We start from the raw sequence: 26006 nt of genomic DNA, 5'->3' as shown, positions 1-26006 counted from the left end.
AAGATCATTAAGGAAAAAATTTGCATCATCAGTAAAAGTGTTGTACTGTAGGGAAACATCAACAAGAAGAGGAAAGGTAAAAGATCTCTCTGAACCATCCACTGAAAAAAAACAGAGCCACATGAATGAGTTTCTCAGTTGATTTAAAAAATTTTGAGATTGGTCCAAGCCATAACGTTTGAGTCCAAGCTACCTCATCCAAACTTCTGGTTCAATCTATTCCAGATGGAGGGCCAACTGCAAAGTTTGGATATGGGTTCAGTTGAACTTCTGCAAGCTTCAGAGATGCTTACTTCCACGGTTTTGGTTTGAGCTCTCAAACTTCTTCATTGCTCACATTCCTCAGCTGTATCGTCACATTGATACCATTTGCACATTGCTCAACTTTAAGCACATAAGTAGTTCCTCCCAGGTCCTACTCAATGGGACTGCTCATGGCCTATATAGTAATCCCATTCTTTCAATATTTTAGATTTTTGCTAAAAAAAATTAGATTCTTTCTGACATTCTAAGCTTCTAAAAATACATGCAGTGATAAATTCATGGTTGATAGGCTTTGAGGCACCTGATCTTTTGGTTAACACACAAGACAAAGAGTCAGCAAATCTAGTATCTGTCTCTCCTCTGTCACTGATGCTTTGTGTGGCCTTGGTTAAGTCACCTAACGGCACAGTACCATAGGTTCCCCAACTCTAAAATGCACATAATAATGCTTATCTGTTTTACAAAGGTGTTCTGAAGCTCTCAGGAGCTAGAGTAATGAACCTGTTCATACATAAAACAAAAAATAAATGCAAATACAGACAAACGTGATAACGTATTTCCTCCAAATGCAAAATTTCCTTTGAAATCATTGGGACTCCTGTATATGGAATTACTGCAGGTCTGGGTGTAAAATATGACAGTTATCACTAAAGACTACTCAATCACATTCTAATGAAGATGAACTGAAGAGAAAGTCAGTTACCAATTCATATTTAAAATAAATAACCTGAAATTCTTTTAATCAGTCATATCTTAAGATGGTCACAAACTATTTTTTCTAAATTCCAAAATTCAAGAAGACAAAAACGTAGAGGTTTTTTTATTTCAAGATTTTATTTGAATTGATTTCTGATAGACATTTGAAAAAGAATGCATTACAGGTAAAATGTCTATGCAAGGATCCCCTAGCCCTGTACCTGAGAAGAGATGTAACATTAATTCTTTCTCCTGCTCTTCCATTTCTTCCTATGGTGAGAAAGAGCCTATATCAGAGATACAGCAGCCATTTTCCCCAGTTCCTTATAGATCAATTTACCACAGGATTGTATTGCACTATGCTTGAGAGAAAGCTATTTTGGGCAGTGTGTGTCTTAGCGGCTTTAAGGAATACAAAGGTTAATAGATTTCCCCTCCCTTTTGACCTATCGGGGCTCTTCAAATGATCATCTTCATTGCCAGACGGTCTAAGCCACATTGCATTAATGGAAAATTGTGGAAACACCTTCCATGTAAATTTTAAAATTGCCACCTACGAAAGCTTATGTACAAAAATAAAAATCAATTGGTTATAAAAATACACAAATTGACTTTTTCATACATAAGCCCTAGCATGTACCACCTGTGCTGAGGTGATTTCTGAAATTCTCATAATCTTGTGAACTGTTAACACTTTCTATACCAATCCCATTGTACCCTTAATTATATTCTTTTTGCCATCTTATAAGGTAATTTTTATTTCACTTGAACAAGTTATTTTGCACTGTTAGTGCTACAGGTTGGACCTCTCTGGTCTTGCACCCTCGGGACTTGAATGGATTTGATGAGGGAATTTTCTGGACCAGGGGAGTTCCCCTGCTACCAGCCTGCCTCCCCTCCCCACTGTCAGCCCTAGCTACCATCCTCCAGTGGGCTGCCATGCTGCTGCAGCCCTGGCAGCCTGGACTGTTGCATCCCAGGCCCCGCGACTGGGGCTGCTGCAGCTACTGTGGTTGCCATGTCCCTCACCCCGCTATTGGGGCTGCCGTGGCCCTGATTGTGCTACTGGGGCTGCCAGCCCTCTTGCCACTGGGGCTCCCAGTCAGGACTCCCTGGACCACGGATGTTGCCAAACGACTGAGTCCCAGTTTTCAGAGGTCCAACCTGTACAATAATTGCACTTTAAAGCTAATTAAACATTTCCCTATTCTAGTTGGTGTTTCCATATTTATTTTCTAGTAGTGCAGTGTAAAGAACGTATGTAATGCCTAATCTATCAATTGTAACAGAGAAATAGACTGTGTGTGAGAAGAATGCATAGGAATAACATTACACATCTCTTTCCAGCTGGATCCTGAAGCAAGTGTTGTCCTCAAAGAACTTCAGATGAAACTCAGTAATGTCCTAGATGAGCTCAGCATTGTCTATGGTGCAAGGTAATACATGTACTTAAAAAATCTGTGCTATAGTGTTGGTGACCATTCAAAATGTCCTGTTGTGCTTCATGTAGGCAGACATGTATATAGCTGAGATCCAATCCATTGACTAGCTTGGATGATTGTATGTCTTTTCAGCCAATATAACAAGATCCACTGCATGTACGTGTGCGTGACTAGCTGTTCATTTTGGGCAATACTGCAATATTCTCCCCTCCAAAGGACACTAAACTAGTGTATGGCTTAACTAGGTTATAGTGACACTGCTTTACTTTCTGCTTCTGACAGACAAAAATGCCCTGATTTGTTATGAACTAATACAATACCTCTCTTTTACTCTGAGTGTGTGTTGATTCCCAGAGACTGACAGCTTTATGTGGTTGGCTGCCCCATGCATGCTGGATGCCTGAATTTATTCTTCTTCAAATCGTCACTGTGCATGGTCTTCTGGGCCATTTACTCTGCCATTTTTGGTATGCTGGAATCAGCTAGTGAGCCTAACTCTTGCTGAGTTTACAATGTACCAGCAACATAACTGTGTCTTGCTATGGGAAGCAAAAACTGTAGGACTGTTTCTGCCTTTCCTTGGAAAGGAATATAAGAGAGTGGCTGTTCACAAAATCTGCAGTGGTAGAGGTGGGTGAAATTTGTAATTACTCAGGCTATGTCTACACTACAGAGTTTTTCCGGGATACTGGAAGTATCCTGGAAAAACTCCGCCACGTCCAAGAAACGTGTCTGCTCTCCGGACATTTTTTGCGGAAGAGCAGACACGCTCTTTCCAAAGCCCTGTAAACCTCATTTCACGAGGAAAGGTCTCTTCTGAAAGTGGAGTTTTTTCTGAAATTTGGTCCAGTGTAGATGGGCCAAATTTCGGGAAAGCCTCTTCTGAAAAAATAATCGGAAAAAGGTACACAAATTGCGAAGTGCAATTTGTGTACCTTTGTCCGAAAAAGAAGTGTAGTTTATACATAGCCTCCTTAACAACTAATGCCCTAAATGTACATTCTGTGCAGATTGTTTTCCTTTTCTGCATGTGGATTCACTAACTATGAAAATGGATGTGGCATTTGGTTGGAATAAATACAATTGAGGAAGAGCTGTGGCTGCCTCAAATCATTAATTGGCTGAGACAACCCAGATAAGAGGGAAAATGAAGTGACTTAATCTGAAGGGAAAATGTCAGCCAAAGACTAAATGGTGGATAATACCTGGACTAGCTCCCTGTGCTCTGTTCTCTCCTTGTCTTAACCATTAAGTGGATGAATCCCTATGTTTGGATTTTCCTGAAATTGATCTAATCCTCTGGGTGAAATTGCTTTTTTAATTTAAAGAAAAGATCTACCCACTTTGTTAAGAATGAGTGGCCATAGGGGCCTATGATATTTTTCACTCTTCTGCAGAATAGCCAACAAGTCACTCAACAGCCCTTCATGCCATTGACATGTGTTTGGTCAGAATGTCCCCAATTCGGCTTTGTGCATTTTTCATGTGCTTTTTCTACCTTTCATTTGTCCATGGCAAAGTCCACAATTTTGCCTGTGACACTCTTTAGCTACCAATCAGAACAAGGCACCCAGATAGCTTCATAGCCTTTCTCTGAAGAAAACTAAAACTTCTCTTAGGAGACCTTTTGCTTCCTCTGAGTCTTACCTCATTCTTTTAGAAACTGCCCATCTGACTCTGCTGAGCTAATGAGCCTGGCAGCAGTTTGCTGAGGATGGAGTTGTCTACAGCTCAGAACATTGAACATTGCCTCCCCTGAATGAGATGCAGCAGTTTGGGTTTTAGAGCACACTCGCTCCCTGCACCAAGCCCATCAACAGCAATTCTGGGCCCCAGGGTAGAACAGTTCATGGGCCTTCACGTCTGCGCAGACACAGTGTGCCTGACATTTTGGGTGGTGCTTCGCCTGTGCTGGCTGGTGTCCAGCAAGCTGCTAGTTTCTGGGTATGCTCTTCCACCATAGGCAGGGCTTCGACATGCCTGCCCAGTAGGGTCACCAACTGTCTAATTGTGCTAACCCAAGGATGCTTAACCTGCGCTGCCCCTTCCCTGAAGCCATGCCCCTGTGCAGACCCATCTCTGAGGCCCCTGCCCCACCACCACTCACTCCAGGCTCCCTCCCTTTGTGGCTCATCCTCCCCACCCTCACTCACTTTCACAAGACTGGGGTAGAGTATTGGAGTGTGGGAGGGAGTGCAGGGTGTGGGCTCTGGGTGGGAGTTTGGGTGCAGGAAGAGGTGCAGTATTGGACTCAGGGAAGGAGTTTGAGTGTAGGGTCAGATTCTCAGAGGGAATTTGCGTGTGGGAGGGGGTGCTGGGTCAGATTGAGATGAAGTTTGGGTGCAAGAGGGAGTGCAGGGTCAGTCTCTGAGATGGAGTTTGGATGTAAGAGAGGGTGTGAGTGCAGGGAGGGGTTGGATCAGGCTCTAGGAGGGGTGATGGGTGCAGGCTCTGGGCTGGAGCAGGGGAGGAGGTGTGGGGGACAACACTTACCTTTGACAGCTCCCAAAAGATTGGCAAACCCCTTTGGCATCGGCGGCTGGGCTGGACTGGGGGGCTGTGGAGTCAGGGCCTCAGGGCACTTCTAGGAGCAGTGTGGAGTAAGGATGAGTGGGAAATGTTCCTTAACCCTGTTGCACTCCCCGGGCCCTTTTAAATTGCCTAAGCCACAGGGCAATTATTCCCTTTGCTCCTCACCCCACTCCTATTGGCAGGCCTGCCCTGCATAATCTGAATGAGGTGGCTTTGAGAGCAGCACTGGCAGCCAAAAGAATTCTGGGAAATGAACTGGGAAAGCAGCTGTGCCCTGCATTGGGTTCTGGACTCCTTTTTATTCATTTCAAAGTTGGCATGTGAATAAATGTCACTGAAAAAGCCTTCTCTCCTCTCAGCAATCAGATGCGTTCATGTGGGTTTTCATGTTGGATTTCTGAGGTGAAGCACAATGGTTGGGATTTTTCAGTCTGTTTGGTTTGTTTCTTCTTTTTCCAATTGTTTCCTCCACATTCTTTAGCTACTCAAATTGTCTATGAATGCACTTAGAATTGACTACTGAGATTATTGTCCTGGTTGTGTGGTACTTTTGCTTCTCAGATGCAGATTCCAAATACTCAGTTTTGCATTGCTTAAACATACCAATTGAAGTCCTCACTCTGGTTCTACTACTCCTGAGTCTCTCCTAGATTTTCTGTCAGACAGATACTACTGTAAGAGAAGAAAATTGAATGACCTGCAGAAAAAACAAGAAATGAGCTAAATAAGTAAACCCGCTTTGTGGGGGAATTGAGAACAGCTTCCACTTACACACTTGTAAACAAACTAATTTATACAGAACTTTCACTCCCCTGTCACCTCTAGTTTTCGGCTGTGTGGAAATCAGTTCCTCCGAATAGAAAGTCTGCCCCCAATTTTTTAATTTAAAATGTCAGATATTGCCATTAAATATTTTTACTATATAACTTAAGAGAATAGTAAACGCAACTTTGCAGTATTGGCACATGAGCCATGACAAGAAAAAGTGCAATTTAGCTAGCTAAAACAAATTGGTAGAAGTCTTGTTATTTTCTATTTTCAAGGAGGATATTGCCACCAAATGAGTATGAAATTTACCAACATGAGAAACTATTTGACAAGACCCCTTTTTAAAATACACATAAATAGAATGTCTTTCTGTAATCCTCTCATACCAAGACCAAAAGCAGGAATAATCATTCTGGCTAACACTGATGTCTTAATAGCCAGTCATATCTCAACTAAAGTCACTGGTTCACCTTCTTATTGTGTAATTCCTATAAGAAAATAGTTACTGGATTGCTGTAGATATAGACAGTGTAAAATGAAAACAAAATACAAATAGTAATGGTAAATATATTACTTGGCCTTATACAAATATTAACTTAGAAATGATTATTTTTCAATTTCTAAAGTATATAGTGCCTTAAGCATGTGGGCTTCCTATCTGCTCGCAAATGATTTTGTGTTCATCAGTGAAGTCAATGTAGCAGAATGTAAATTGTCATTTTCAATCCTATAATTCCCCCGCTCTCTTTTTTTCTCGTTAGTTTCCAGCTTGTTATTGAGGAGTGTGTAAGACAGATGAGCTTTGAGCTAAATCAGATGAGAGGAAATGGAAATGCATCAGCCAATAAGAACAATGCAGCTATTGATGCTGAGATTGTGCTGCGACCTCTCATGGATTTTCTGGACAAAATGTAAGTGTGCGGTAAAAAGGATTAATTTTAAATTGTTGGATGCCAAATAATTTTATGTTTCAAATTACTAAAATATTAGATCCTATTGGGCATGTTATTGATAAGCTTAAACGTTTATAATTGGGCAGTAAGCAACTTTAATTAAATCCTATGAGATCTATTACAGTACTTATAATAAACAATTTAAGGAGCTATTTTAAAACAGGACAATGAATCTTAATCCAATGAAATCCCACTATTTCTCTGTTTACCAATGGTTAGTCTGTATCTCCTTTCTAGGAATACATGGTCTAACCATTTGGTAATCAACAGGAGAATCTGTTTATCCTAAGTATCAGCATCCTTCCTGTGGAACCTTAAAGACTAACAGGTTTATTTGGGCATAAACTTTTGTGGGCAAAAACCCTGTTTGTCCAATTCATGGAGTGGAAATTACCACTAGTAATTAGTAATTTCCACTCCATGCATCTTTTGCCCACAGTAGCTTTTGCCCACATAAATTGTGTTTAGTCTAAATAGGCATTTAAAAAATTGTTGATTCTTCATCATTTCTGGAGGAATTATTCTTCTTGTCTTCCTGAACTGGTTGAAGGAGTTGTTTGACAATGCCAATTTAATTAATTCCCCATTATTTAAAAAAATATTCTATGTACTCAAATGACTTTTTGTATTAGTAATCAGTTTAGCAAGGTCTTTAGATTTCACATTGGCATAAAGCATTTTACCATTTATGTAACAAATGACATTAGGAATTATTTTAGGAGGTTTGCATTTAACTAGCATAATTAAAAGTTTGCATTTCACAAAGGTGTTTGCCATTTCAACATTTAAGGAAAACCAAAAGGTTAAAACATTACCCTAACTGCACACATTTTTTTCTAAAGTTTTAAGATCACAAACAGAGGTTTTTCTTTGAAACAAACAAACAAACAAACAAACCAGGGAATAGCTTACGTTATTTTCCTAAAACTAAGGAAGTTGAAGAGCGGTTATTTGGCTAATCATATAGTCAATACAATTTGTATCAACTACAGAAATAGTCAATAAGGGGGGCTGCTCTGCAGAGCTGCAGTGGGACTGAGCAATCCTGGCTTGTGCCGGCTCTAGAACATTGTGGCTCTGCATCTTAAATGTAGTAAAAGCTGTCAGGCTCTTACATTTAAAGTGCAGAGCCACTGAGTGGGTGGCTCCCAGAGCCAGCACAGGCTGGAACTGAGCAGTCCCAGCTCACACCGGCTCCAGGACCGCTGTGCCTCTGCATTTCAAATGTAGTAAGAAACCAGCAGCACTTCCTACATTTAAAATGCAGAAGTGTAGTGGTCCCAGACTGGCGTGAGCGAACGCCAGATTCAGTAGCACCTGTTTGCAGGGGCTGAGGCTAACCATGGACAGAGCTGCTGCCAGAGCAGCATCTACCCATAGTCAGCCTGGGCTGCTGTGGAGAGGCTGCTTCACGGCAGTTTCCCATGCCCCCCACCCAGTCTCTGATACAGGCAGCGGTGGGGAGGGCAGGCAGCACTGCAGAGAGTGCTGGGGAGAACCGGCTTTTAAGCCGGCTCCCCCCAGCACCATCTCCTCTTCTCCCGCCTTGCTGCTTCTCATATGGAGGCAGCGGGGGAGGGGGACAAAAGCAAGTAGTCAACTTGACTACTTGCTTGCAACCCTATCTAAGATATAAATGTTTTCCATGGTTTGTTTTCTTGACATAAGGATGACATTTGTATCAAACTGTTATTTTATGCAATAGGAGGTATCCTAGTTTAGATAGTTTAGATCTTCCTTAGTTGGACCAGATCAATTATGCCTTCCCCCTGCTCCTGCTCCGAGTTCTATACAAAATCCAGCAGGACAGAGCAGGTCCCTTCTAACCCAGCATTTTTTTCCCAACCTCCTATACATGCCATCCTGGCCACCAATCATCCTCTGGACATTTCCCATGCTTCTGTCCCTGTACAATGGCAAGATCAAGCATCCTGATCTTCATACACTCCACATTAGAGCTTGGTGTTTGGCTGGCCATCATCCTTAGCACATTCATACTCCACATTCTAATAGTAGAAAGGACACTACTAGATGTAACTAGCTAAGTGGAAGTGCTTTTCTTCCAAAGCACATCAAAGAGACTTTCTCCCCGAAACCTTCTTCTCATTTTGGATTATATTCTTTCTTTGAAGACATCGGGCTCTATTTCGATACCTATCTTCCTTCCCTTCTGTTTCAGATTTTACCTTTGTGCTGGAAAAGGGACTAAAGAGGCATCCACTCTGCTCTTTAAGGGTATGTCTAGACTGCAGGCTTCTTTCGAAAGAGGCTCTTTCGAAAGCATCTTTCGAAAGAGCCTCTTTCAAAAGATCGCGTCTAGATTGCAGGCGGATCTTTCGAAAGAGAAATCCGCTTTTTCGAAAGAGAGCACCCAGCGAGTCTGGATGCTCTCTTTCGAAGACGGCCTCTTTACATTGAAGAACGCCTTCCTTCGAAAGAGGAACTTTCGAAGGAAGGCGTTCTTCCTCGTGAAACGAGGTTTACCGCCATCGAAAGAAAAGCCGCATTCTTTCGAAATAATTTCGAAAGAACGCGGCTTGAGTCTGGACGCAGGGGAAGTTTTTTCAGGAAAAGGCTACTTTTCCCGAAAAAACCCCTGAGTCTGGACACGGCCTAACTGTCTCTTTCTTTCTTGAGTTCTTTCTTTGAGACATAATTTTATACTCTTGTTGCTTCTAAAGATCACATCTTATAGGCTTTGTTTTCAGCTCCCATGAAAGGCAATTGCAGTTTCTCAGCACTTCCGAAAGTCAGACACTTTTGTATACTCTTCTGTTTTCCTTTTTAGACTGCTGTGACATTTACACTTGGGCTTGCTGCTTTGTACTTTCAGAATATCATTTACATAAGCATGTTTCCTGATTGGGGAGTGGGAGTGATATAAGTGGAATCCCAGAACACCAAAACAAATAGACCACCAAATTGAGTTGTGGGTGAATATTTCTTTCTAGAAGCTTACTTCTTGGACAGGGTCCCTACATTATGAAATAATGATTTATTTTTCCATGTCAGGGAAACAGGATGTACATCTGGAGAAAAGGAATACAATCTAAGAGGGCTTAAAGGAGCAAGATGGGGAGCAGGAAATAGAGTTTTTAGTTTGCTTTATGTGGGTTCCATGAAATATATAAAATACACCATAAAATACTGAGAAATCTATACACTCTGTTTATTTGGTTCTTTGTCACTTGACACTGAATCTCAGTGTAACTGGCAGTGTGGAAAGCATCCATTCTTTCTCCTTAATTTACTCCCATTTTAGGAGCTGACATTTTTTTTGCAACACTTTGCTGATGTGGAAGCAGGATTCCTAACCCTGACAGAAGGCTTTCTAGCAGTTATATCTCTAAGTCAATATTTCATTTCTAGCTATCTATCTAGTCCTGTAAAGCTGCTGGAAGCATACTTTCTTGGTCTCAATTTCCTTTGAGGCAAGGAACATGATTCTCTCATAAGTTTGTAAGAAGGCAAAGGCCAAAAATCTTCACAAACACACATATCAGTCCTTGAATGGTAAGAATGGAATGTCCTACCATTTGATTCTCTCTTCCATTGAATCAAATCTCAAATCAGTATATATTGGAGGTACCTGACACACCTTCCTTGATGTATAAACAAATGTAAATGTAATTTTTAAAAGACGTTTTAAATACTAGCCAAAAAAACATGTTTGTAACATGTGGATGTATATTTAAATGTAAATTTAATCCAAACAAACCTATATCTAAAACAAGGAACTGAAATATAAACACTATTAAGGTGTGTTACTTGCCTTGCAGATGTATGTGATTTCTGCTGTAATGATTTTCTATTACTTTCACTTTTCATATTCATACACACTAATAGATAGATTAATGGGTACATGTGATTTGATTTGTATATCCTCTAGGTTATATCTTCTGTTATATGAGCAAAACTTCCATAACATTCTATATGACTCCCCCCATACATATTTACAAATTGCAGTTTTTTAAAAGTAGAAACTGAAGATTTTTCTCATGTCTGTGCTTTGAAGTAAAGGAGGCTTAATTTTGCATATAGCAAGTTTCATAAATTCTCTTTTCGGGCTTGTCTACACTGCCGCCTCACTGTGCTGTACCTTTCTTGCTAATGGGTGTGAAAACACACACACACGAGCACAGCAAGTTACAGTGCTGTAAAATGCCAGTGTAAACAGGCTGTCAACGCTGGGAGCGGTTAGCTGCTTCCCTGGGGGAGGTGGTTTACGAGCACTGGGAGAGCTCTCTGCCAATGCTGGTGTCATGACCACACTGCAATGTTAATGGGCAGCGCTTTAAAACTGGAAGTGTAGATAAACCTTAGATGCTAATAAACCTGTTATGGGTAAATGGTCCTCCAAACACTTATTTCCAAGCCTATTCTTACTATTGAGTAATCCCATTGACTTCAGAGGAAATATGTGTGCATTACAGCATGGAATATGCCCTAAGTTTGGGTCTGATCTCATGAGCTGTTTTAACTGTGCGGATGCAACATAAGGCAAAAATGAAGCTTTTTTTTCTTTTTAAGCAGAAATTAATTTCATTCTAACCCCTTAAGTTTTAGTTTATTAACTACACCAATAATTTCAGCATAACTTTTACAGTTCAAACACTCTTTTCAGTAAATGCGGTTCTGTTAAATACATTAAGCAGACACATGGTAAAAGGGATGCTGGATGTTTACATGGAATATTTGTTCCTAATCAGAAAGACAAGATTTGAAATGTTCAAAATTTCATATCAGTAATATTGTAAAAATAACACTGCTCACTAAAGGGCTTTACTGGTGGAGTGGTTCAGACACATTCTAACACAAAGTAGTACTTAATCTGAGTTTTTGTTAATGCAGCGCCTTTGATGTTTTAATGCTAGATTTTGAAACCAGCTTGTGTTTTACTTGATTCCAGTTTAAGTCTCTCTGCAAAAATCTGTGAGAAGACAGTTCTGAAACGGGTTTTGAAGGAGCTGTGGAAAACAGTCCTGAACAAAATAGAAAAACAAATTGTGCTTCCACCTTTGACAGACCAAACTGTAAGTGTTCAAGCCACAATTCAAACACATGGAAAACACATGCAATAATCACCTTGCTTAATCAGACAGCTGGTAGCTGTTTTTAAAACATTCTTGTCAGAAAATTGCCCCAAAAAGAGGAACTTTGACACTGCATGCAGCTTTGTGAGCACTTTTTCAGCAGAAAAGCTGGGGCAGATATTTAGTTAGGAAATCCTCACTATTACTTGCCCATCCTAGTTTGGTACAGACTCATAGTGCACCAAGGGGAAGTATGGTGTAAAAGGCAGGTTCACTTCCATATAACATGTTTTTAAATGTTATTTGTGATGGTCTATTGCCTATGGTGAGAAGTAACAGCTAGATGATGACTCATCCTTCACACATGTGTAAGAACAAGAGAGAACACAGGCAACTAGCTACAGTGGGCATTCAATCACTGAACTATTTCAGAACAGACTCTAGCCTTCCCATGAGGGTAGAGATGCAAAGTGAAAGCCTACAGAGTCACAGACTTGTCCTTCCTGTGCACAAAGCAGGGGAGCTCAGCCAGTGCATGATGGGAGTGTTTGCTGTGTCCTTTCAAAGGATCACAGACCATACACACCAGTATGCCCTTCCTCAAAAGACTCCTGCTATACAATGCCTCATTGCAACCCCAAAATGCAGCCACTTCCTAGCCAATGGTCATTCTGCTACCCAAAGCAGTAGTGAGAATAGCCTGACATGACTGGTAGATGGTGATGCCGTGTAGGGATACTTACACAGCTGGTGTAGGGGATCGGTCAAATTCTGGGTATACCTGTTATGAGAAAGCAATAGAACAATGATCTCAGACTGCTGTGATTTTGGGGGGGCAAGATGGGGAGGAGAAGGAAATGTGTAATATAGAATTATTTTTGGTGGGTGCATGTATGTATATGTGTGCGTGGATGGGGAGTTAATCTTGCATTTAATGAGTCTACTGTCTTTTGTTACAAGCTGATTGTTATATTATTACAGTGTGTCCAGAGACAATGTTACTGTATATCCCGTTTTTCATTGAAACAGCTAAAAACCTAGTGCCAGGGAGTCAAAAGTAAGACCTGAAACATTTGTACTCACAGAACTGCAGACGACATTTATAAAGTTTACTGAGTTTGAAATGTAAATTGTATCCATTAGAACATGATACAGTCAGGAACAGCTCAAATACTAATGACAAATTCTCTTGAAAAAATTACTTTTTTCAGCTAGTAAATATATCAAAGTCCAAATCTCGCTCTGATGACATAATTAATCAGCATTTTACAATAGCTACAATTAACATATTTTAAAGTATTGTGATTAGTATAGATAAATCAGAAAAGGGATTTGTGGGTATGCAGTGAAAGTATTATTAAACAAGATTGCAGTTAAATAATACAGGATTTTTAAAAAAGATGTTCAAGAGTGAAGATGTAGATGTTCACAGTGGAGTCACAGTCCTTTACTGTATTAATTTAATTTTTAACTGAAAAACTTTTTAATATTGTTGATGTGACATATATAGTGAAAGACAATTCCTTCCCCAAAGGCCAACCATTTAATATATATATTTCTGAGATATTTAATTTGATTTCATGCCACTCTAATATACATTTTGACAACTAACATAAATTAAATTAAAAATGTGAATTTTGGAAACAAAAATATGTACAAGCACAGAATATATGAAAAATATGTTTAATATTGAAAAAACTATTCTCTCTCTCTCATCAGTGATTAGTTTGAAACTTTTCCTGACAAAGCTATAAATTTTAGTGAATTCAAGCAGCCTTTAAAACATTACCTTGTAGTTTTACAAGTGTGAAGATAACCCTCCAAATGTGAACAGAATAAACTCTGATGTGCTACTGTAATGCTGACAGACCCAGGTCACTGGTGGGCAGAACTGAACAGCCCTGGAGCTTAGTGCATGAGCCTCTACTGCAGGTAGATAACTCAGCTGCCTGTGCTAATGCACAGAGAGAGCTCAACTTGAAATTTTGGAATTTGGGTTTGTTCCAACTCAGACCAAACCCACTTTTTTAAATTTCCACAAACCAGAAAACCTGTCAAAAGAATTATTTCAGAAACAGCAACATGTGGTATTTCTGAAACAAAAAATTGTGCCTGGGCCCAAGACGCTGATTCTGATCAGTTTCACTTCTGCCCTCCTTAATTCAGCTACTGGGGTTTCCAGGGTCTGCTGCTTTGGGGCAACCCCCAACCAGGAGTGTTGGAGCAATTTTTATACTGGGGGTGCTGAGAGCTATTGCACCAAAATGAGATCCCTGTATATGATAGAAACCAATTAAAGCCAGGGTGTTGCTCCCCTCTCCCACATCCTTAGTTCCAGCACCTATACCCCAACTCTCAGGGAAGCTCAATCAGCTATCTGCATGATTCAGGCAGGCCAGGGAACAAGCCAGCCTGGGGGCTGGAAACTGTTGGGTCCCCAACCTGGGGCAGTGCACTCAGCAGGACTGCCCTTGAACCCGTGGATCATGAAAGGCATCTCAGAACTTTCAGGAAGTCCTGAGGATGCCATCTGAAATCAGACTTTCATGGCTGCTTGTGAGCAGCTGGGAAGCTGACATTTATCCTGTCACACGGCTACTTGTTAATCTCTGGTGAAAGCTTAGAGTGCAATGATCAGTTCAGACAGAAGCCAGGAAGGCAGGAATTGGGGTAAAGCCCAAGGACCCTCTTCCTCTCAACCCCCACCCAACCATCATGAGGATTTTGGATATCAACCAGGGTCTAGCACAGGGGTGGGCAATAATTTTTGATCGGGGGCCACTCCAAGATTTTGGAAAGTGGTAGAGGGCCGCACTCTTCCAGAATATTAATGGAGATGTAGGGTCTGGAATGGAGGTTGGCGGCAGAAAGGAACTTGGGGTAAGGAACTGGGGTGCAGGAGGGAGACTGGAGTCTGGGAGGGAGTTGGGATGAAGCAGGCAGTTGTGACTTAGGGCAGGGGACTGGAGTGCAGGGATTTGAAATGTGATATAGGGGAGGAGGGGATTGTGATCAAGGGCAGGATATTAGGGTGCCAGATCTGGGAGGGGGTATGAGTGTAAGAGGGGGACAGAGGGTTGGGTATGAAGGGAGGGCAGAGAGTTGGGGCAGGAAAGGGCTGGAGTGCCAGAAACAGGCTGCGGATAGAGACTTACTTGTCAGCTGCCAAACTAGCCTGCCTGCCTGCAGAGCTTAATATGTTTCCCAGCCAGCCAGCCTGCCTGCCTTGCCTCATGAATATCTGAGCCCAGAAGAAGGGGTGTGATTCTTCTTAGTTGCCTGTTATTTTAACAAGCAGCTCCCATTGGCTGGTTTCTGACAGAAACCAGCCAAAGGGAATGTGCTGGGGGCGGGGCGGCTCCTAAAACTTTTCTCCCTCCAGTTCCAAAACAGAAATGGAGCCCTGAAGCCACATTTCTGTACAGCACACGTGGCTGTGGGGCAAGCAGGGGAGCCTGCCTGGGGCTGTGGGCTGGATCCGGTGGCTTGGCAGGCCAGATCTGGCCCATAGGCTGTATTTTGCCAAAGCCTGGTCTAGCGAGAGTGTGCGCCTTCTCCTTTCCAGGACATGGCTGAGTGTGAAGGCGTCATTTATCATCTACTAGAAAGAGGCAAAAATGGACAGGGACAGACATGGGAGAAGTCCAGCTTCAGTGTTCTTCTTAACAGGAATGCTGGCTTGAGCTGGGCCCCAGGACCTCATTGATTTGAAATACACCTCACACACACCCCTTTAACATTGCCCGGACTAGTAGCTGTCTATTATATTTTTCAAGCATTGTTTAGCCAGTACACAATAGAAGAGAGAGATAAAATAGAACATTTGTGGTCTGTAGAGGTCAAGGAATGTAAAAATTAGTTACAAAAGAATACTGGCCAGTTTTTAAATATGTTCACAGTACCACAGGTGAGTACTCTGCTTCACCATCTGTTAACTTCCCAATGTGTAACTTCTATGAAGTGATGCATGGCATGCTGGAAAGTGCATAGCCACAGGCTGCTTTTATTTTTCACTAAGCTTATTTGTAATTAACCAAATTCAATCAGCAATAGGATGTCTCAAGGAAGTTTTTTCCCTTTATTTACGTAGACGTGAATATCATTTCCCTTACTAGAAGTTACACACACAGGCTGTGTCTACATTGGCCCCTATTCCGTAATAGGGATGCAAATGTAGCACTTTGGAATAGGCAAATCCGCGGGGGATTTAAATATCCCCCGCGGCATTTGCATTAACATGGCTGCCGCTTTTTTCCAGCTTGTAGATAAGCCGGAGAAAAGCGCCAGTCTGGACGCAATCCTCCGGAAAATAAGCTCTTTTCCGGAGGATCTCTTATTCCTTTCAAATAAGGAAAGGGGCCAATGTAGACACAGCCACAGATTCCCAGAAACATTGTTTTACAATATGCAAAATTTCACTTATCATTCTGTCTGCTAATAAGCAAAGAGAATATAAGCTGAGTTTATATACTGGAAAAGTAAAATGTCATTAGTGAGGATACACCAAAACAAAAAGACTAGTTTTGAAAATTGAAATCTACTGGAAAGAAAGGAAAGATTAATGAAAAACTGTCTATTGTACTATTTAAGTTGAGCTGATTTCTGTCATTTGCCATTAGTGGAAGCCAATCATCTATAACCACTCCTTGTTAAGCTGCCAAAAACCACTAGTAATTACAGTTCTTGGGGTAATTGTGCTACATCAACTGTTTACAGTGCATTATAGTAGGATTCCAAGCAGATGGTTGTTTAACCTAAAGGGGTAACATTAGCCTTCTGCATCTTACTATCTTGCTATTTATAAAACACTGTTTTGTCTACATCTATGCCATACAAATATATTCCAAAATCATGTTTCTGGTTCCATAGCGAGGTGTTTGGACTTTATCCAGTCCTCATTACACAAATGCTTATTTTTAGAAGTCAATAGGAATCAGCCTCTGCAGGGCTGTGCTCTTTTTACTCCATACTATATTGTATGTTTCCAAATACTGTGCTTTGACAACTGTGTCCAAATAGAACTACATTGGAATTGAAGGTTTTATTTCACTTTTGATCTGCAGAATGCTGAAGTTTACCAATGCAATGACAACCTTTTCTTTAAAAAAAAAAAAAAAAAAAAAAAGGCAGCCATTTGACAATAATAATGATGTTGAGATAAAAAGAAAAAACTTCTATAATGATGTTGAAAATTCTGTGTCTTCTTCAGTTTCAACTTTGTTTCTTTTTAGGGGCCCCAGATGATATTTAGTGCTGCTAAAGATCTTGGACAATTGTCGAAGCTGAAGGTAAAATGGGTTAAATAGATCTATGTATGTCCTATTGTAAGGAGTGAATGGATAAATTCAGGGCTGACTTATCCATTAGGCACAGGAGGTACACTGCCTAGGGCCCACGATACTTTTAGGGACCCACGACAAAAATGTTTTAATTTCTTTTAAAATCAGAAGGAAAAAAATGAACTTTTAGGGTCGAAGAAAATGTTTTAATTTTTTTCTCACATCAGAAAAAAATGAAACATTTAGGGCCCACAAAAATCTATTAAATTTTGCCTAAAACAGAAAAAAAATGTTGAAGTATTTAAAGTTATATAAAAAATAATTTTAATATTGATATTATTATGGACCATAATTAACATCCTGAATTATATTCATCTTTATACCAACGCAGTCATAAAATATAATTTTTAATATTTGTTTTTAATGGAGGAAGGGGCCCACAAAGGCAAAAGTGCCTAGGGTCCACGAAAGTCATAATGCGGCCCTGGATAAATTGTGTGTTTATCGTTTTTCTCCTCACTCATTTGCTTATTGTCATAAGCTCATTGAAGTCAACTTGTGTGAGTTAACTGCTCAGCAAAAATGAGCAATGGTTTCATAGTGAGGCTCAATATGAATGCATAAGTGACCAAGAGTAATATGGGTGTTTTAATCCTTCTCCTGAAGCATTTAGCATTGGCCTCTGTCGGTGCAGCATTGGCCTGAGGTTACAGGCTACGTGCATCTATGTCATTATAGCAATTCTTATTGTATGTTCCTTCATACCACACCACAGACTTTCATTGGATTTGTCTATTGTTAACATTAACGATCGTACCCCATGGTTTACAAGAGAATTAGTCTTTAATAGAAATTGTAGACCATTACATTAGAACATCTGGTTTGCTTCTCAGGGAAAATAAAAATACAGGCAGTCCCTGGGTTACGTCCAAGATAGGGACTGTAGGTTTGTTCTTAAGTTGAATTTGTATGTAAGTCGGAACTGGTACATATTGTGGGGGAAACTCTAGCCAAACATTTCTCCAGAGCTCAGTTTTATTCTCCCACACCTCACTTCCCTCAGTCCTTGATTCTCAAGCTGAGGTGCCTGCTGAGAAAAGCCGCTCCGCGTCTCCCTGGTCTGCTGGGGGGGGGGGGGGGGGCACTAGCTTCGCGTCTCCCTGATCTGCTGGGGGGAAGCAGCTAGTGCGGGGTTGCCTCACCCCGTTTGTAAGTAGGGATCCGATGTAAGTCGGATCCATGTAACCCGGGGACTACCTGTAATACATAACTACTTGTAAATTTTGTCCTGTTCATTGTCTACAATGAAGATAATGGACTGCTCTGTGTTTTCTCTTTTCCACATTACAATTGTAGAACACTCTGTTTCCACGGGCTATAATTGCTGTTGTGCCTTCAGGGTTCATTTCTAGTGTTGACAAGCTGCTCTAGCTAATGGGAAAAGGATTGGGTCTCATACATTTTAGCAGTGACTATAAAAAAAATTAAGATGTCAGCACAGTTTTGACACCAGTGTATAACCCCCCTCCAATGTTATCATATATATAAGACTATACTCATATACAAACATATATAAACATTTACATAGCAAGTAGGGTCACAGACGTGAACCCTATAGTTTGTCTCACTTGTATTTATAGTACCTTCTGCACAATATCTAAAGTACCCAGCACACTTTGGGTATGTCTACACTACAGCACTAATTCGAACTAACTTAATTCGAATTAGTTAATTCGAACTAAGCTAATTCGAACTAGTGCATCTAGACTTAAAAACTAGTTCGAATTAGCATTTTGCTAATTCGAACTAGCATGTCCACACTAAGTGGACCCTGAACCGAGGTTAAGGATGGCTGGAAGCAGTGCCGGCAGGGCATCAGATTAGGACTTAGAGCGTGGAGCTGCTGTCTCAGGCTAGCCAAGGGCTGTGCTTAAAGGGACCTGACCCCGACCCCGGACAGACAGTTCTCAGGGGTTCCTCGCTCACTTGTCTAACTCGATGAGGGACTTGGAGTGCCTTGAGTGCCCACACTTGGCACATCACAGCACTCGGCCATCAGCCCGGCTGCACTTGCCACAGGCTGCCATCCAGGGGGGGGTCAATCAGAGGGCTGCAGGAAAGCTTCCACCCCAAGGAGCCGGCAGAGCCACCCCAGTCCTCCCCATCGGGGGCTCGTACCCCATTCCTCCCTCACCTCCTTCCAAGTACCCTTCCCTAGCCCCCCTTCCTGATGTACAAAATAAAGGACACGTGTGTTCAAAAATAGAAACTCTCTTTATTGAACAAAACTCGGGGAGACTGGGAAAAGGAGGTGGGAGAGGGGAAGAGAGAGGGTGGGAGCGGGGAGGGTAACTAAAATGATGAGGGGTTTGGAACAGGTCCCATATGAAGAGAGGCTAAAGAGACTGGGACTTTTCAGCTTAGAAAAGAGGAGACTGAGGGGGGATATGATAGAGGTCTATAAAAGCATGAGTGGTGTGGAGAGGGTGCATAAAGAAAAGTTCTTCATTAGTTCCCATAATAGAAGGACTAGAGGACACCAAATGAAATGAATGGGTAGCAGGCTTCAACTAATAAAAGAAAGTTCTTCTTCACAAAGCAAATAGTCTACCTGTGGAACTCCTTGCTGCAGGAGGCTGTGAAGGCTAGAACTATAACGGAGTTTAAAGAGAATTTAGATAAATTCATGGAGGCTGGGTCCATGAAGTGGTATTAGCCAGGGGGTAGAAATGGTGTCCCTGGCGTCTGTTTGCGGAAGGCTGGAGATGGATGGCACGAGACAAATGGCTTGGTCATTGTTTCGGTTCATCCCCTCCAGGGTCCCTAATGTTGGCCGCTGTCAGCAGACAGGTTACTGGGCTAGATGGACCTTTGGTCTGACCCAGTACGGCCATTCTAAGATCAGGGTCGGGGGTCTCACTGGACCACCTTGATTTTCATGCACACCTGCTCCTGGGTGGTCAGGCTAGCAGCTATCCTGCCCTAGACGGCCACTTTCCTGTGCCTAGTGCGGAGGTCGGATTAGGATTAGGAATAGTCAGCATGGATTCACAAAGGGCAAGTCGTGCCTGACCAATCTGATTAGCTTCTATGATGAGGTAACTGGGTCGGTGGACATGGGAAGGTCGGTGGATGTTATATATCTTGACTTTAGCAAGGCTTTTGATACGGTCTCCCACAATATTCTTGCCAGCAAGTTAAGGGAATGTGGATTGGATAAATGGACGGTAAGATGGATAGAAAGATGGCTAGAAGGCTGGGCCCAGCGGGTAGTGATCAACGGCTCGATGTCAGGAAGGCGGTCAGTTTCTAGCGGAGTGCCCCAAGGTTTGGTTCTAGGACCGGTTTTGTTCAGTATCTTTATTAATGACCTGGATGAGGGAATGGATTGCACCCTCAGTAAGTTTGCAGATGACACTAAGCTAGGGGGAGAAGTAGATACGCTGGAGGGCAGAGATAGGGTCCAGAGTGACTTAGACAAATTGGAGGATTGGGCCACAAGTAATCTGATGAGGTTGAACAAGGACAAGTGCAGAGTCCTGCACTTGGGACGGAAGAATCCCAAGCATAGTTACAAGCTGGGGACCAACCAGCTAAGTAGTAGTTCTGCAGAAAAGGGCATGGGGGTTACAGTGGATGAGAAGCTGGATATGAGTCAACAGTGTGCCCTTGTAGCCGAGAAGGCTAATGGCATATTAGGTTGCATTAAGAGGAGCATTGCCAGCATATCCAGAGATGTCATTATTCCCCTTTATTCGGCATTGGTGAAGCCACATCTGGAGTATTGTGTCCAGTTCTGGGCCCCCCACTACAAAAAGGATGTGGACGCATTGGAGAGGGTCCAACGGAGGGCAACCAAAATGATTAGGGGGCTGGAGAATATGACCTATGAGGAGAGGCTGACAGATTTGGGTCTGTTTAGTCTGGAGAAGCGAAGAGTGAGGGGGGATATGATAGCAGCCTTCAACTTCCTGAAGGGAGGTTCCAAAGAGGATGGAGAAAGGCTGTTCTCAGTAGTGACAGATGGCAGAACAAGGAGCAATGGTCTCAAGTTATGGTGGGAGAGGTCCAGGTTGGATATTAGGAAAAACTATTTCACTAGGAGGGTAGTGAAGCACTGGAATGGGTTACCTAGGAAAGTAGTGGAGTAGAGGTGTTTAAGTCCCGGCTTGACAAAGCCCTGGCCGGGTTGATTTAGTTGGGATTGGTCCTGCCTAGAACAGGGGGCTGGACTTGATGACCTTCTGATGTCTCTTCCAGTTCTATGATTCTATGATAAGGGGATGGTTTGAGAACATGATCTTGGTAACTAATTGACCATTCATTAACAGTGGGAATAGATCAATGGAGGGATGATAGGAGTTACTATAGAGAACTTTCTGGGTGTCTGGCTGGTAAGTCTTGCCCACATGCTCAGGGTTTAGCTGATCACCATATTTGGGGTCGGGAAGAAATTTTCCTCCAGGGTAGACTGGCAGAGACACTGGAGGTTTTTTGTCTTCCTCTGTAGCATGGGGCACAGATCTCAGCTGGAGGATTCTCTGCATCTTGGGGCCTTCCAAGTATTTGAAGGCTTCTATATCTGAGACATAGGTGAGAGGATTATTCTAAGAGGGGTGGGTGAGATTCTGTGGCCTACACTGTGCAGGGGTCAGACTAGATGATCATAATGGTCCCTTCTAACCCTAAAGTCTATGAGTCTATGAGTCGTGGATGAAGTCCACAATGTCCACACTAGACCAGGTGGGCGCCCGCCTCTTGCGGACCTGGGCAGGCTAACGGGAGCCGCCAGCCTGGTCCTAGGAAGAGGCGGAGGGCTGGGTGGCAGCAGGTGGCTGGCTTGAGCTGTGCCAGGTGCAGGGTCTGCTGGCTGGGTGCTGACAGGCTTGCACCTAGCACGGGCACCGTAGCCCGCCCATGCCCCTTTAAGGGCTCCAGGGCTGGGAGGGGGGCAGACGAGTTTCCCTGGTGTTGGCCAGAGTGACCACCAGGGAAAGCTGGGAAGGGCTAGCCTCCCACTAGTTCGAATTAAGTGGCTACACAGCCCTTAATTCGAACTAGTTAATTCGAACTAGGCATTAGTCCTCGTGGAATGAGGTTTATCTAGTTCGAATTAAGCGCACCGCTAGTTCGAATTAAGTTCGAACTAGCGGTTTGCATGTGTAGCACCTATGAAAGTTAATTCGAACTAACGTCTGTTAGTTCGAATTAACTTTGTAGTATAGACAATACCCTTTGTTGTTACTCCTGCTTAGGAACAAACAACAAAAATTGCCCTTTAGTAGTTTAGAAACACAAGCTTTTATAGCATCTACAATGCTGCATGCCAGCATAAACACACAAAACAAAATAAGGGTTAAATTGTGATTCAGTCCCCGACAAGAATACATAACGGGTGAAGGTTACAAAGAACCCCTGTCCCACTCTTGTGTTTCTGTGACTTAGGAGTTCAGTCACACTTTCTCACAGTGATCCCACATCTACAGGGTGCCTGATATGATAGCATGGGATCACTGTTATGCCTGATATGATGGCCCACATGCACCTTCATGTTGGCCACTAAAGCTGGTCAATTCAAAAGAACATAAAAACAGTTATACTGGGTCAAACCAATGGTCTCTCTAGCCTACTGACTGGTGCCAGATGTTTTGGAGGGAATAGAGAGACATGGTAATCATAGAGTGATTCTTCTCCAGTCCCAAATTTTGGCAGGCAAACATTTAAGAACATCCCGGACCATCTTGAGTAATAGCTATTGATGGAACTTATTCTCTGTGACTTTATCTAATTCTTTTTTGAGCCCAGGTACACTTTTGGCTTTCATGACCTCCCCCCTCCCTCTAGCAATAGGGTCCACAGTTATGTGAAAAAGTTTTTTGTTTTAAACCTGCTGCCTAATAATTATATGAGGCGATCTCTAGTTTGTGTGCTTCGTGAAAGGGTAAATCAAATTTCCTTATTCACTTTCTACACCCCATTCATGAGTTTATAACCCACTATCATGTCGTCTCTTTTTTAAGCTGAACAGTCACAGTACTTTTAATAACTCTTTCATATGGAAGCTGTGCCAAACACCTAATCATTTTTATTGCCCTACTCTGTACTTTTTCCAATTCTAATATATCTTTTTTGAGAAGGGAAAGTTCCACGCAGTATACAAGATGTGGGCATTCCATGGATTTATATAGTAGCAGTATAATATTTTCTGTCAGATTTTTTGACTGCCACTGCATGTTGAGCAGCTGTTTTCAGAGAACTATCCAAACTAGCTCCAAGAACTCTTTCTTGAATGCTCTAAGCTAGTTTAGACCCCCATAATTTTCTATAAGATAGTTGAGATTATGGGGTTTTTTTTCAATGTGCATTACTTTGTATTTATAACCATTTTATTTCATCTGCCACTTTGTTACCCAGGGACCCAACTTAGTCTGTAAATCTTCACATACAGATTTGGACTTACCTATCTGTGAACTTTGCCACCTCACTATTTCCCGCTTTTAAGAATATGCTGATCAGAAATGGTTCCAATACAGACTGTTGGGGGCACAAGCTGTATCTGCCTCACTGGGGCATACTACCTGGAAATTAGCTCACTGTGACTGTAGCACTGTCACTCCTCACCCTCAGAGGATTTCTTGAGACAAGGTGGAGATGGAGTTCTAAAGGGCCTGAGAGACACATGAGTAGAGGTGGTGGTTAAACCTCTGAATTTCCTTTTCTGTGGGAAAACTGAGACAGTTGTGATTTTTTTTAAAAAATCCTGCAAAATGGAAATTCTGAAAAAAACTGGAAAATTCTCCTTTTAAAATTTTTATTATTTTTTTAATTGTATATGTTTTAATTGTTGTTATTTCATGATGTCAGCAGTCGTGCATAATTATTCAACTTTTATTGTATTTTACAATCATTAAGGGCAGCTGCTACTGTAGTAGTTATTGAAACATCTGCTTTAGATCAAAGTGTGTCCTGTTTGTATTGCAATGAAACAGTTTTGACACTTTGATTTTAAAAATAAGAGGTTATTTCAACTATATTGTCATATTATGGCAGGGCAGTAAGAGTAGAGCTTATTATGACTATGCACATGTCATAAACAATATAATTTAAAAATGAAAGAAGATAAAATTGAAAATTAACATGAGATGGTTCTAAAACACATCAAAGATTTCTTAAATGGATTTTTTTCTCATGGGAATTTTGTCAAAATTAATATTTTTTAAATATTTGAGTTTTGACAATAATGGCATTTTTTTCATTAAAAAAAACACAACCAGCTGTAGCAGTGAACACTTTCAAAGGGATTTGTGCTATTATGTCATTGTGGCCTATTAGGAAAATCTCTCTCAAGAAACATAACCTGCCCCTTATTATACTGACAGAAATTCTACCCTTGAGTGTAAATCAGTGTATTACCTTACAATAGCTAAAAACTTTTGGCTAGACGTTTTACATGATTTTACAGATGTTTTACTGGTATTCTCCAACTCTGTACCAACTTTCCATGGCACGATATAACTCTTGAAAATGTAAATGTTCTCTTTACCAGAGAGATTAAAGCAGAGATAATGATGAAGAACAGAAATGTAGCAAAGAACCAATTCTTTGTATTCTCAGTGTTCATGTAAATCTGCCTCTTCCAAGGTGATTCTATGTCAGTGTAAAATTATCGATTCTTTATGCATTCATGTCAATGAGTCCTTACAGCCATGGCAGCTGCAGTAAAAATAAAACATCTTTCTGTTTGGGACAAGGCAAGGACAGATATTTGCCATTGGTTTCCAAAAAGTTAATTGTTTTTCTTCTCTATCCCAGTTCTGAACAGCTTAAAAAAGAAATAGTCTTCTGTTATTCAGCTATGTAGGCCATGAAATGCTAAGATAATAAAAAAGCTTCTGAGTTTTTATCCTATTCAGTTTCCAGCAACTTGTAATACTGGCATTTGAGTTTTGTAAAAACGTGGCAATTTGTGTTCTTTGAATAACATCCCAATCTAATACAGCAGTTAAATACAGCCTACATAAATAATGACCTGTTCAAAATATTTTTCAGGAATACAAAACACTTTTTGCGTTTACTTAACTTTCCTTCCAGTTAGACTTTTGTTTAAGTTTGGGCTTCTGCCAAACACTCATTTACAGTCAAATTTCATTAGTAAAGCATACAATTTTAATGGCAACCATGAGTGTTCATAATGATATATAATATTTAATCAATTTCCTTTCCAGAACAGAGAAACAATTTATCTTTTCAGAATAATTGGAAACCACTTTACAGATATCCTAGCATTACATTTCAATTTTTCTTTTCATTGTCAACAAACAATGGAATAGCTTTGGGTTGTAATTTATTTTAAAAGAGTCTAAGCATGAGTGCATCCATGCCAAATGTAGATTTTTCAGAAAGACAAGACAAGCAGCAAGACTTGCTTTTCCTTATAACCACTACAATATTAATGTGTTTTGCAGGACCATGTCACTCGAGAGGAAGCTAGAAGTTTGACACTGAGGCAGTGTGCAGTAATGGAGATAGCACTAGCTACAATTAAGGTACAACTGTCTATGTCCTATATGAATATGTTGTGTGTCTTGAATGAGAAAATATATGATCTGTGGGTATTTGCAGTATGAGCTTGATTTTAGCTGGCCCTAGGTGGGAGCATAATGGTGAAACAGGGCCATAAAGATCCTTGTCCTCCTGTCCCAAAGTGCTTGGGGAGCACAGACATCATGCAAGGTGGTGCTAGGCTCCTCAAGGTGGGCTGAACTCAATCCTATGGTCCCCAGGTCTGTCAAGGAACTGGCCAACTGCAGGCAGGGAATGCACTGCATCCATTCAGAGGAAAGCCAAGCTTTAGCTCAGAAGTGGGGAATTTATGGCCCAGGGGTCAAATATGGTCCCCAGCTTACCTGGGTTGGGCCCCCAAGACTCAGGGCTCCCTCCTAGTGTTGGGGAGCTGGTACTCCAGCCCTGAGGCCCCCTCCTGCCCAGAATCTGCACCCCCACTCTGCTCCTGCATCCTCCCATATCCATCAACTCCTA

General features: G+C 41.5%; 1 protein-coding gene across 1 annotated transcript in view; it reads left to right on the top strand.

The window, feature by feature from the left end:
- The window catches only part of UNC13C (unc-13 homolog C), a 435134-nt gene that overhangs the window by 351356 nt on the left and 57772 nt on the right, over nucleotides 1-26006 (top strand). The window contains exons 23-27 of the mRNA XM_075897272.2: nucleotides 2308-2396; nucleotides 6464-6613; nucleotides 11565-11688; nucleotides 16920-16976; nucleotides 25433-25513. Coding sequence (XP_075753387.2) covers nucleotides 2308-2396; nucleotides 6464-6613; nucleotides 11565-11688; nucleotides 16920-16976; nucleotides 25433-25513 — 501 coding nt within the window. The remainder of the gene's footprint in view (nucleotides 1-2307; nucleotides 2397-6463; nucleotides 6614-11564; nucleotides 11689-16919; nucleotides 16977-25432; nucleotides 25514-26006) is intronic.

Source organism: Pelodiscus sinensis, chromosome 14, assembly GCF_052426305.1.
Source record: "Pelodiscus sinensis isolate ZL-2025 chromosome 14, ASM5242630v1, whole genome shotgun sequence".
In the NCBI taxonomy this organism is placed as follows: Eukaryota; Metazoa; Chordata; order Testudines; family Trionychidae; genus Pelodiscus; species Pelodiscus sinensis.
The sequence above is the reverse complement of the archived record's forward strand: the minus strand, read 5'-3'. Positions and strand labels throughout refer to the sequence as shown.